Below are 12,751 nucleotides of genomic sequence, written 5' to 3'. Positions count from 1 at the left end.
AATATGTGGCCGACACAAAAACCTGCACACAGATGTTTATAGCAGCTTATTTATAATTGCCAAAACTTAGAAGCAACCAAGATGTCTTTCAGTAAGTGAGTGGATGAATATATGTTACTAAGTGTGAGAAGCCAGTTTGAAAAGGCTACATACTGCATGATTCCAATGACATACCATTCTGGAAAAAGAAGAACGATGGAGATAATAAAAAGTTCAGTGGTTACCAGAGGACGAGTAGAGCAATGAAACTACTCTGTATGATACTATAATGGTGGACACGTGTCATTATACATTTGTCCAAACCCATAGAATGTACAACATCAAGAGTGAACTCCAATGTAAACTACGGACTTTGGGTGACAATGATGTGTCAATGTAGGTTCATCAACTGCAACAAATGCACCACTCTGGACTGGGGAGAGTGTTGATGGTGGAGGTGCATGAGGCAGGGAATACATGGGCACTCTCTGTACCTTTTACTCTATTTTGCTGTGAACCTAATAGCTCTAAAAAATAAAGTCTACTTTTTAAAATGGCATGGTTGCCCTTCAAAGTCAGAATAGGATGATTATGTAAAATGTTATCAAATATTCATACCTTTCAATTGTTTACGGAACAATTTTTACTTCTTAAGTTTGTCTCCTCTAATTTTACTATTCAACAATTTTCAGCATCCCTAACCAGAGATACAAACAATGACATGGGCTTTGTTTACAATGAGTGTTGAGTGTGTGTGGGTGGGGGGGATAAGATTAAAACACTTGAAACAATTGGACAACCAATATGTGATGAAATTTAATTAATTGATTGTTAGTGTAGATGAGTGTGTCTGGTGCAAAGAGGTTAAAGTGGACTGCTTTTTGAAGTATTGATAGTTTTGAAGTTCTTATAGTCCTCTTCATTCTATTAAATGTTTATTTGTAGGGATATAAATATAGCAAAGCAGATAATATTTCCAAACTTTCACCTTTAAATTAGCTTGGGCACTCAAACACATTCTTTCCTAGAAACACGATTGCAAATAATGACTAATTTTTCTTCAAAAAATGAAGTAAAAGAATATTTATCTAATAGGATTAGAATCTCACCTCGATTCAAGCCAATAAAGTTTGAGTCAGGAATTCCAACAAGGCTGGAGCACAAATTTCAGGAGGAAGTGATGGTGATGAGGGGAATGGTAGTGATGGAGGAGGAGTTCCAGGAATCGGGGAAGGTATAAAAAACCAGAATGGGACTTCTGGATTGAAGAAGGGGTTTTAAAGTGTTGAAGTGAGTGAGAAAGTGTTGAGCTGAGTTAGAAAACTCACATGGTGAAGCTCTTGGGTAAATATGGAAATAAAGGCAAATGAGCTATCTTTATTCTTGCACCCTATGGTTCCCCCAGAGAGTCTCAGTAGTGGCACTGCCATGCTTCCAGCTGGTCAAGCCAGTTCAGAAGATTCTGTCCATTTCCATTCTACCCCTAAATTACATGTAAAATATGTTCACTTCTCTCCTGTCCACTGGCACCATTCTAGACTAAGCCTCATTTGTCTGTTACCTGGAGCAACGCAAAGTTTCCCAATCAGCAGCCCAGCTTTCCCTCTTACCCTCCCCTCAAGTCTCCTACCCAATGGCACTCCACCCCAGTAGCCAGAATTATGTGAACAAAACATACCTGTTTTCTAAGTGGCCCCTTGGCTTCAAATCCTTCATTGATTCCCGTTTGCATTTTAAATAAAACCCAAACTTCTTCCCTTTGCCCAAGGATACTTCTCTACCTCATCAACCTCAGCTCATGTCACTTGTCCCCTGCTCGCTGGGCTCCTTCACCACAACCTTCCCAGAGTTCCCTAATCCTCAGCCTGAAGCCTCTTCCTCACCACTTTAACTACCACCACCACTTTCCCACTACTACCTCCCCTACTCTCATGGGTGATTTCCTTTTCTTCCTCCAGATCTCAGCTTACATGGCACCATTTTACAGAGGCCTCCCTCTAACTACCACTGGTACAAAGCACCAGCACATATTTTCCATTACATCACCTGTTTTCTTTCTTTTTGGACCTCTCCATAAATTGTAATTATTTATTAACTTGTTCAGTGTATCCTCCCTGGGAGATGGTAACCTCCCCTAGGGCAGGAACTCTGTTTCATTCAATGATGCATGCATAACATCTTGTACAGGGCCTTACACTTAGCAACTATCCAATATAGAAATGATCACATGGCACCTGCTTTCCTGTTATCCTCTATGACTTCTTCTTTCTCTAATACTATTACAGGAGTTATTAAGAAATTATTTTAGGCAGTTAGAAAGGGTAAAAGAGGCTGGGTACAATAGCTCACATCTGTAATCCCAGCACTTTGGGAGGCCGAGATGGGCGGATCACCTGAGGTCAGGAGTTCGAGACCAGCATGATCAACATGGTGAAATCCCGTCTCTACTAAAAATACAAAATTAGCCAGGCGTGGTGGTGCATGCCTGTAATCTCAGCTACTCAGGAGGCTGAGGCAGAAGAATCGCTTGAACCCGGGAGGCGGAGGTTGCAGTGAGCCAAGATTGTGCCGTGGCACCCCACCCTGGGCAACAAGAGCGAAACTCTGTCTCAAAAAAAAAAAAAGGAAGGGTAAAAGAGTCCTCGGTGAAATTTTCCTTTAATGAAAAGCAGCTCCAAACCATTTCTTTTCTAACAGAAAGCAGCCTGAAAAGTCAAGCTGCAAGCACAGATATGCAAGCTGGAAGCTTTCATATGTAAATGCCAGCAGCTGTACCTGGAAGCCAGATACATTCAGTTGGCGATTCCTGCTCCCTTTTCCTTTTTTTTTATTTTTTATTTTTTTGAGACGGAGTCTCGCTTTGTCGCCCAGGCTGGAGTGCAGTGGCCGGATCTCAGCTTACTGCAAGCTCCGCCTCCCGGGTTTACGCCATTCTCCTGCCTCAGCCTCCCGAGTAGCTGGGACTACAGGCGCCCCGCCGCCTCGCCCGGCTAGTTTTTGTATTTTTTAGTAGAGACGGGGTTTCACCGTATTAGCCAGGATGGTCTCGATCTCCTGACCTCGTGATCCGCCCGTCTCGGCCTCCCAAAGTGCTGGGATTACAGGCTTGAGCCACCGTGCCCGGCCCCCTGCTCCCTTTTCCTTATCACCATGTGCGTAGGTATCACAGCACTGGCCAGGTAAAGCCACGTGTGCAGGTGTCATGGCGACAGCCAGGTAGAAGCCACATTTGCATAATAAAAGATTAGGGTGCGAGGGCCAGTCTTTTCAGTCTTTTCACAGACTATGTAAATGACACACCTGGTGAAACCAGCCCCCTGGGCTTTATGTAAATCAGTCACCGCCTCCTCAAGCCTCGGTACAAAATCAATCATGTTCTGCCCCAAAACCCGGAAGCCCTCTCTTGGGCCACCCGCTTTCTCATCGTGAGGAAGCTTTCTCTCTCTTCCTTTTTGTCTATTAAACTTTCCTCTCCTTAACCTACTCCACGTGTGTGTCCACATCCTTAATCATCTCGGGGTGAGATAATGAACCACAGGTTTTCCCCAGATAATGAAGTCGTTTCAATACCAGACCGGCCTTGATTCATAGCCCATAGTAAGAATACAACAAATTTCTGTTTTTAAAATTATTGGCTGAAAATTGTTTGTAAGAGGGTAATTGGATTGAACTGTGAAGTATGGGCAGACGTTTCCTAAAAGACAGGAATGGAGAGGACATTCGGATGGGAAACAGCATGAACAAAGGCAAAGAGAAAAATGTTGGCATCTTCTGGAATCATGGAAAGAACATCCTAAGAGGTGAAGGTTCCTGGAAAATAACTGGCATCAGGGTTGTATAAACCATGATGAGAAAGACAAATGATGATAAAATATCAGGGAGAAGCTGCTCTTTGCCATGCCTTTGCATTAACCTCCTTCCAACTTTGTGTCTTCTCCCCTTTTCCCCAGTTTCTCACGGGGGTGGACAGGATGTCAAATGCTCCCTTGGCTACTTCCCCTGTGGGAACATCACAAAGTGCTTGCCTCAGCTCCTGCACTGTAACGGTGTGGACGACTGTGGGAATCAGGCCGATGAGGACAACTGTGGTGAGTGAAGCCCCTGCAGTCACGGTGAGAGAAAGGGGCAGAAAGGACTGAAGGTGAAGTCGCTGGGACTTCTCTCAACAAAAAGACAAAACTAAATTGAAATACAAAACATATGTTGCTTAAGGAAATCTTACACTTATTTCAATAGCTTAAAATATCCACTTTTTTTCTCTTTTTTTTTTTTTTTTTTTGGAGACAGAGTCTTGCTCTGTTGCCAGGCTGGAGTGCTTGGGCGCGATCCTCGGCTCACTGCAAGCTCCGCCTCCCGGTTCACGCCATTCTCCGTGCCTCAGCGCTCCCAGGTAGCTGGGACTACGAGGGTGTACCCGACCCCACTGCCTAGCTTATAAGATTTTTTGGTGGAATATTTTTTAGATAAGAGATGGGGTTTCACTGCGTTAGCCAGGATGGTCCCAATCTCCTAACCTCGTGATCCGCCCGCCTCTTCCTCCCAAAGTGCTGGAATTACAGGCATGAGCCACCGCAACCAGCCTTAATATCCACTCTTTTCTATGAAATGGTATCACAGCCAATATTCCAGGCAAGTGATGGTTGCTCATAGAATAAGTTTTAACCAAGATTGTCCAACCCACAGCCCCGAGGCTGCATGCGGCCCAGGAAGGCTTTGAACAGAGCCCAACACAAATTCATAAGGTTTTTGAAAGCATTAGATTTTTTTGTGATTTTTTTTTTTAAGCTCATCAGCTATCATTAATGTAAGTGTATTTTATGTGTGGTCCAAGACAACTCTTCTTCTTCCAATGTGGCCTGGGGAAGCCCAAAGTCTGGACACCCCTGTTTTAACCCAACAAACCGGTCCAAATAAGGTGTTAGAAGCAGAATACTGTTGAAATTGAGAATACGGGCCCTGGAGCCAGACTGCCCAAGTTTGAACTTGGGTACAACGATAACCAATTATGTAAACTTGAGAACATTTCCTCGCCTCTCTGTGCCTCAGTTTCCTCATTTTATAAAAGGGTGTGGTAATTGTGCCTATACTATAAGAATTCAGGAAGATTAAGAGTACAGAATTAGGACATCTAGGAGGTGCTATCTAAGTGTTGGATGCTGTTGCCCTTTCTTATCTTTTGGGAAGAAAAGTGAGTCCTAAAAGAGAGAAAACAAACAGTATGTAAATACAACTTACTACTTAACCAACAACCATACCTCTGGATTTATAAAGCTGGTAAGTAGGGCTTCTGGCCAATTTGAATATAGGAAAATAGCTTTCAGTTAGAATTTTGTTCAAACTTCTGAAGCCTTAAAAATACAAAGTTAGAACCTGAATTGTTTGGATCTGAGTCACTGGGAAAATAAGCTTCGGTTAATAATGTAATACAGTAAGATTTCTCACCTGTCAAGAAGTAAGGTACTCTTTTGGAGGACAAAAAGATGCATAACAATGTTAGTATGCAAAGTGTCACATAAATAATATATGCTGATGAGGCCTTGCTGGGATCACTCTCCCCCAAGTAGTTCAGGCTTTTAAGAAACCACCTTGAAGGAATTAAGTTTCCGTTAACATAAAATAAGATGAACACCAGGCTTGAAAATCCTCCTACCTGAAAAAAATCAGCTGGGTCACACAAGCGAACCTTAACTGAGCTTATTTCTTGAAAACGTAACTGAAACTGAGGTTGTTTCTTGTAAATGCCTCTGATAATCACAAACAAAACTTAAATCGTCTTTCTAAAGTGGTATAAGGTAAATCACTTTTAACCAATCCCCTATCCCCTGGAAACCCCATTGTAATAACCAGTCATGGAAAAGGTTGAAGAATTTCCTCATTTTCACTTTATGAGCCATCCTATAATACATGCCTCTGAGCTTTCCTACCGCCTGGGCTGAAATCTCCCTGATACCGAGTTGTACTTTCTCTTGCTGTATGATAATAAACTTTTAAATTTTTATAATTCGATCTGATTTTATTTTTGACACTTGTTAGTTTGAAACACTATTTCTATGTGATGGTAGTAACTCAAGTATAACCACACTATCTAAACTAGTGAGCTTAAGCTACAATTGTATTTGATTTGGATGGCTATAAATATGTTTTCATTTATTTTTAAAAATAACATCTTGTTAAAATAAATTAATATTACATAATTTTTTAATTAGATGAAACAGTGTTTTGCCCACTGCCAGCCAATTCCCCCTCGACCTGCTGGCAATTCAAATAGAGAGTTCTAGACAGAGCAACAGGAAAATTTCACTCCAATTAAAATGGTAGCTGGAAGCAGGAAAGGAACGTGGTGGGAGTAGCAAATTTATCAGCAAATGTAGCTTCTCAGTGGAAAAAAAGCTTGGAAACTCTAGCTTTAGTGCTAAGTTTAAAGAGGCCAAGTAGCAAAAGTAGCAATCCTTACAGTAATAATCCTTAAAATCATGCAAGTTTCTCAGGATTCACCAAAAAGCACTTTTAGACAGAAGCAATAGGGCATTGGGGTTTCAGAGAGAAGTTCAGTAATCAGAGTTAAACTCTAGCTGTAAAGCGAGGCAAAGAATGGCTTGTTTTCTTTTCTATAAAACGGGAATGCTAAGAGCATCCATGTTCATGGGTTGTTAACAGGATTCCATGAGATAATGTATCCGAGATGCTTAGCAGAGTGCAGGTACTCTGGACTGAATGCTGGGGTACTCTGGACTGAATGCTGGGGTCCCCCATAAAGTTCATATGTTGAAGCCCCATCCCCCAGTGTGATAGGATTTGGAGATGGGATTTGGGGGATGTAATTAGGAATACCTGAGGCCATAAGGGTGGATTAGTATCCTTATGAGTCTTAAGGGAGCTTGCTTCATCTCTCCACCATGTAAGGAAACAGCAAGAAGTCTGCTGTCTGTAAACCAGAAAGTGGGCCATCACTAGACATGACTACCAGCACCTTGATCTTGGACCGCCCAGTCTCCAGAACTGTGAAAAATAAATGTTTATGTTTAAGCCACCCAATCTGTGATACTTAGTTATAGTAACCTGACCTAAGACTACAGTCCATAAAATTAGCACTCAGTAAATGTTACCTAGTGTATCAGTTAGCTGAATTATATTGCAAACATAGTGGCCTAAAAAGTAACCATTTATTTAGCATATGATTCTTGGGGTCAGCAATTGTGGATGGACTCCACTGAGATAAGCCAGGCAGTTCTGGTTTCAGCTGGATTTTCTTACGCACCTGCAGCCATCTGTGGATCAGCTATGCCATGACGTCTGGGACCTTGTCTGTGTCCTTAATTCACTATTGCCAACATTTGAAAACTCTCAAGTCCAGTTTTGGAAATCTGGGAAAGATCATAATTCACTCTTATAAAGACATGTCTATGTAAAAAATAACTATTTCAATTTGTTACTGATCTTCTTATGCCAGAATCACATAACTTTCTTGAAATTCACCGACACCACTGGATCTCCAAAAGTAGTCCTGAGACCAAACTCATCAACATCACCTAGGAAATTAGAAATACACATTTTGGCCAGGCCTAGTGACTCACACCTGTAATCCCAGCACTTTGAGAGGCCAAAGTGGGAGGATTGCTTGAGTCCAGGAGTTGGAGATCAGCCTAGGTAACATGGCAAAAACCTGTCTCAATTTTTTTAAAAAAAGAAACAATAATTATTTTAAAACATTTATATAACAAATTTTAAAAAAAGAAATGCAAGTTCTCAGGCTCCATCCCAGACCTATTGAATCAAAAGCTCTGTTTTAATAAGAGCCTCGTGTCATTCTAATACACACTAAGTTTTGAGAACCGTGAACCTAAACCCAGTGAGCAGAAAATCAGGAATGCATGCAAAATGGTAGCAACAGCGGAGATACAGTAGAATCAAGTTTTCAATATGATACACAAGCATTCTAACTTGCTCACAAACTCCATTATTATCAATTATCTACAATTTTTAGCTCCTCTGGGAAAACCGGTACTCTAGTAGTGGCAGTCATCTAGAAATAGAAAAAAAAAAATTAACTCTGTTCAAAACCTCAAAGATGCCCAGTTGGCATGCTGCTGCTGTCCATACAAAAATAGGCTGGAACTTTCCAGGAAGCATGGCAGACTTTCATCACCGTCTTTAGAGTCCAGGTGATGGAAAAATTGTGAGATGCAGTTATTTCTGCTTGTCTCTAATTGCTTTAATTTCCCTTGTGAGCTGAGTGGTTTTTTCCTTCATTTTATAGTATCTGGATCATTTATGTTCCTAAGGCTGTTTCTTCTTCTCCTTCTCCTCCTTCTTTTTTTTTTTTTTTTTTTTTTGAAATGGAGTCTCTCTCTCTCACCTAGGCTGGAGTGCAGTGGCATGATCTCAGCTCACTGCAACCTCTGCCTCCAGGATTCAAGTGATTCTCCTGCCTCAGCCTCCTGAGTAGCTGGGGCTACAGGTGTATGTTACCACGCTCGGCTAATTTTTTGCATTTTTAGTAGAGACGGGGTTTTACCATGTTAGCCAGGATGGTCTCGATCTCCTGATCTCGTGATCCGCCCACGTTGGCCCCCCAAAGTTCTGGAATTACAGACATGAGCCACCACGCCCGGCCAACTTCTCTTCTTTTAAGTCACCAAGTTTGTGGGAATTTGTTACAGCAGCCCTGGAGAACAATGCACGTTAGGACAGGACATGGAGAAGGGTCACCTTCTGTAGGCTTAAAGAGACATTATTAAGGTCGACATAAACTCCTGGTCCAGATTAAAGTGAGCTTAAAATTTAGTCTTAGTGAATTTTAGACAGAATTTCCAGTGAGCGATTCTTATGCATAATTGTATGTGGCATAAAACCTCCTAAAGACGATTTTGCTTCGCTGTTCAGTTGCAGTTCTGGGTTGTGCTAAACTTGAACCACATGGTTTTTACCAGGTGTTTTGTATTCTTTTAAGTTATGGTGAGTCAGGTATGGCTACAGGAGACATCAGGGAGGCTCAGAAACACAAAAGTTTATTATTCCCACAGGTTCTAGAGACAGGAGGCAGGGCATACCATACAGGGCTAGATGGGAAAGACACCAGGGTGGTCAGGAGGCAGAAGACAGGGGTGAGAGGGGAGGCATCAGGCCAGAGCCTTTATTGGGATTTCCGAGGGAAATCAAGGCAGTGCAAGGTGAGCAGCTTAAGATGTGCTGTTTTGAATAATTTTGGAGGGCTCTAAACTCTAGCGGTGGTCCTTACTTCCCTGCTACCTGGGCCTAGGATGATGAAGCGGAGGACTGTTGCCTCCGGGATGTGTGGGCTAGTCAGAGGAGCTCTAGGTCTGGATTGGTTAGCTTGCATATCAAAGGCATGCTCTGAGCACCCTTTGCTAGAAGCTCCTTGAAAGTATGAACATTTTCCCATGTAAACTTTTCTATTTCACCTCCTTCCCAATGTGATCTTAAATGCTTTGCCTTCCCTCCCCACCATGCCGGCCTTTGTTGTCTGTTAGTAATAGTTTACTTTGCAATTTTGCCATTCACTGCATATTTTAGGTTTGAAAAGACATCTTGTGTTCTAGGTTTGTCTATGCATGACTATTTATTATTAGTAGTAGTAGTAGTATTTTTGAGACTGAGTCTTGCTCTATCGCCCAGGCTGGAGTGTAGTGGCGCGATCTCGGCTCACTGCAACCTCCGCCTCCCAGGTTCAAGCGATTCTCCTGCCTCAGCCTCCTGAGTAGCTGGAATTACAAGCACCTGCCACCACACCTGGCTAATTTTTAGTAGAGACAGAGTTTCACCATGTTGTCCAGGCTGCTCTCGAACTCCTGACCTCAAGTGATCCACCCGCCTCAGCCTCCCAAAGTGCTGGGATTACAAGCATGAGCCACCGCACCCAGCCTGTGCATGACTATTTGTGACACTATATTCTAATCCTCCTAGGAATATTTGGTTTTGTATAATAAGAGTTGTAAAAATAAAATTAATAGTGTCTTCTATTTTTTAGTATTTATTATGTTTCAGACATAGTCCTAATCCTTTAAGTACATTCTCTCATTTCCTCCTTACTATAAATTAGACATGATAAGACTATTTCCATTACACAGGGAAGAAAAATGGAAGTACCGAGAGGTTACGTAACTCTTCTGACATCATGGTTTGCTCAGAATTCAAACCAAATGCTTGGCTTGTTCTGTTTTGTTTTTTGATTGGGAGGAAAGAACATGCTTATGATATTAATCATTGTGTAGTAGGGCCTTCAAACAAATCTCTTATTGATAAAATTTGAATTCTATGAAGTCTTCCCTTTAAGGATTTTGGTTTTAAAAGGTAAATTATTTTTAACTTTCTTTTAAAATATAATATATAAGAGATTAGATGAACTTCCAAACCTAAAATTGCAGGTATTATAGTATGAATAATGAATAATATTTTTATAACACTTTCCATTTTGAGTGCTTTATACATTTTACCTCATTTAATCCTCAGGACAACCCAGGAGAAAGGGACTGGTTTTGTTCCCTTTAAAGATGGGGACATTGATGCCCTGCATCAATTTCATCCACATGGTGGATGTCTGTTTTGCATTGTTATAAAGGAATAGTTGTGGCTGGGTAATTTATGAAGAAAAGAGGTTTATTTGGCTCGTAGTTCTGCAGACTTTACAAAAAGCAGGGTGCCAGCATCTGCTCAGCTTCTGGTGAGGGCTCAGGCTGCCTCCTCTCATGGCAGAAGGGAGAGGGGAGCCAGTGTGTGCAGAGATTACATGGCAAGAGAGGAAGCAAGAGAGAGGAGGGGAGGTACCAGGCCCTTTTTAACAACTAGCTCTCTTTTGAACCAATAAAGTGAGAGAGAAGTCGTTCACCTCAAGGGACAGCATAAATCTGTTCATGAGTGACCCACATTCATGATCCAAACTAGGACCCACCTCCCAATACTTCTAATACCGCCACACTGGGGATTACATTTCAACATGGTGTTGAGTGGGAACAAACGTCCAAACTATAGCAGTAGATATGACAATCAACTCAAGTTCTCAAGTGAGTGAGAAATGTAAATCTTTATTTTTCTATGGCCAAAGATAATTTCTGCTACAAGTCTCCATTCTTCCAAGTGGTAGAAGTCTAAACCAAGGCAGTTAAAGGTCTGATTCATTTCCCTTCACCTGGGATTACAGTTGAGCTCAGCAGTCTCTGTGGTGCCAGGACATTGTGTGGGGGGTCTGGTTGTCTGTTATCAGCTAATGATGGCGCATCCCCTAAGCTATGCGTAAATCTATCTGGTCCTCTGCCAGAAGTCGCCACTCTGTTATCTCCTGTCTGTCTCAGGCCCTTTCACATCCAGTGCCTCTCCTGCCTACATCTGTGGCATTCTGGGGCTCACAGGAAACATTTAGTACTCCTGAGCCAGGCTGAGCCCAGGAGAACTTTCATGCTCATATTTAGGTCCATCTGCCTAGGCTCTTATGGCCATGTCTCCTCTACTATTCCTATGTCAAGCCAAAGTGTGCAATAATTCTGTGGGTCCTGCCATACATAAGGCCTCTACTTAGCAAAGGACACCAGGCTACCCCTGCTTCCAGAGCCCAGAAACCATGGGAAATGTGTGGTTTCCCCTAGATTCAGCCCGAGGAGGGAAGGAAGAAAGACCCCTCCACTCTCTCTTTCTGGTGCAAGTCTCTTGTTAAGTCTGCGAACAGCAAAGCTCAGTTCTTCTCTTTTTTGGTTTTCCATATCTATTGTCAATGATCAAATTTAAGCATTTAAAAATTGAATACCAAGAAATTTGACTCCCTTATTATCTGTAAACTTCTGTCTCATCCCTTTCAGGCAATGAAAGTGGTTAATTCTAGCTGCCTAGGATAGGAAAAGAGGCAGAAAGTGCAAGGAATTTAAGAGAAGGAAAACTTTGTTAATGCCCAGAGTATTTTTCCTGTCACTGGCTTGGCACTTACTAATCCATGAGAATTAGATAAGCAGTACTTATTTATGGGTGTGATGGTGATGATACATATTTTCAAATAAGATTATAAGAATGTTTGAAGTATGTCAAGCCCTTTTAAAATTTTCAATTGGTCCTGCTTTTAAAATTCTGGAATATTAATTATTCCATCATTTCCAAAGTAAAACTTATACAGCTATCAGAATGATGGCAATGCCAGGTGGTTTGATGGAGACGTTAGCTGTTCTCATTTTAGAATATTCCACTAAAGTTGGTGGTTTGTCTTGTTTTCAAGATAAAAGCACAGAAAGATACATATTACATGCCTGTATCAAAATATCTTATATACCCCATATATATATAGACTGACCATGTACCCATAAAAATTAAAAATGTAAATAAAACACAGGAGGAAAAGTGACGTGAGTCATAAATATGTATATTAATGTATAATCATGCATTGTATTTTCAAAATTTTCTGGTTTTCTATTTATTATTCTCAAAATAACATTCCAAATACCTAAGTAGCTGAACCCTAGGCTTTTCTGAAAATACGGACCTAGGTTTAACCTCAAATTTGTTTATTTGTGTTTAATGATACTTAGACTATGTATGGGTTACCACGGTAAAGGTTTTCCTCTCAGAACACTTCCTCCTATATGGGACAGAAAAGGTAATTTGTGGCTGGGCGCGGTGGCTCACGCCTGTAATCCCAGCACTTTGGGAGGCCGAGGTGGGTGGATCATGAGGTCAGGAGATCGAGACCATCTTGGCTAACATGGTGAAACCCCATCTCTACTAAAAATACAAAAAATTAGCTGGGCGTGGTGGCGGGCACCTGTAGTCCCAG

At 41.6% G+C, this 12,751-nt stretch overlaps 1 protein-coding gene across 1 annotated transcript in view; it reads left to right on the top strand.

Moving 5' to 3' along the window:
* Nucleotides 1-12,751, top strand: part of RXFP1 (relaxin family peptide receptor 1) — a 123,180-nt gene that overhangs the window by 39,979 nt on the left and 70,450 nt on the right. Inside the window, exon 2 of the mRNA XM_017859715.1 lies at nt 3,930-4,067. Within this exon, the coding sequence (XP_017715204.1) occupies nt 3,930-4,067 (138 nt within the window). The remainder of the gene's footprint in view (nt 1-3,929; nt 4,068-12,751) is intronic.

Source organism: Rhinopithecus bieti, unplaced genomic scaffold, assembly GCF_001698545.2.
Source record: "Rhinopithecus bieti isolate Rb0 unplaced genomic scaffold, ASM169854v2 scaffold_50922, whole genome shotgun sequence".
In the NCBI taxonomy this organism is placed as follows: domain Eukaryota; kingdom Metazoa; phylum Chordata; class Mammalia; order Primates; family Cercopithecidae; genus Rhinopithecus; species Rhinopithecus bieti.
This window is presented reverse-complemented; position numbering and strand designations above follow the sequence as displayed.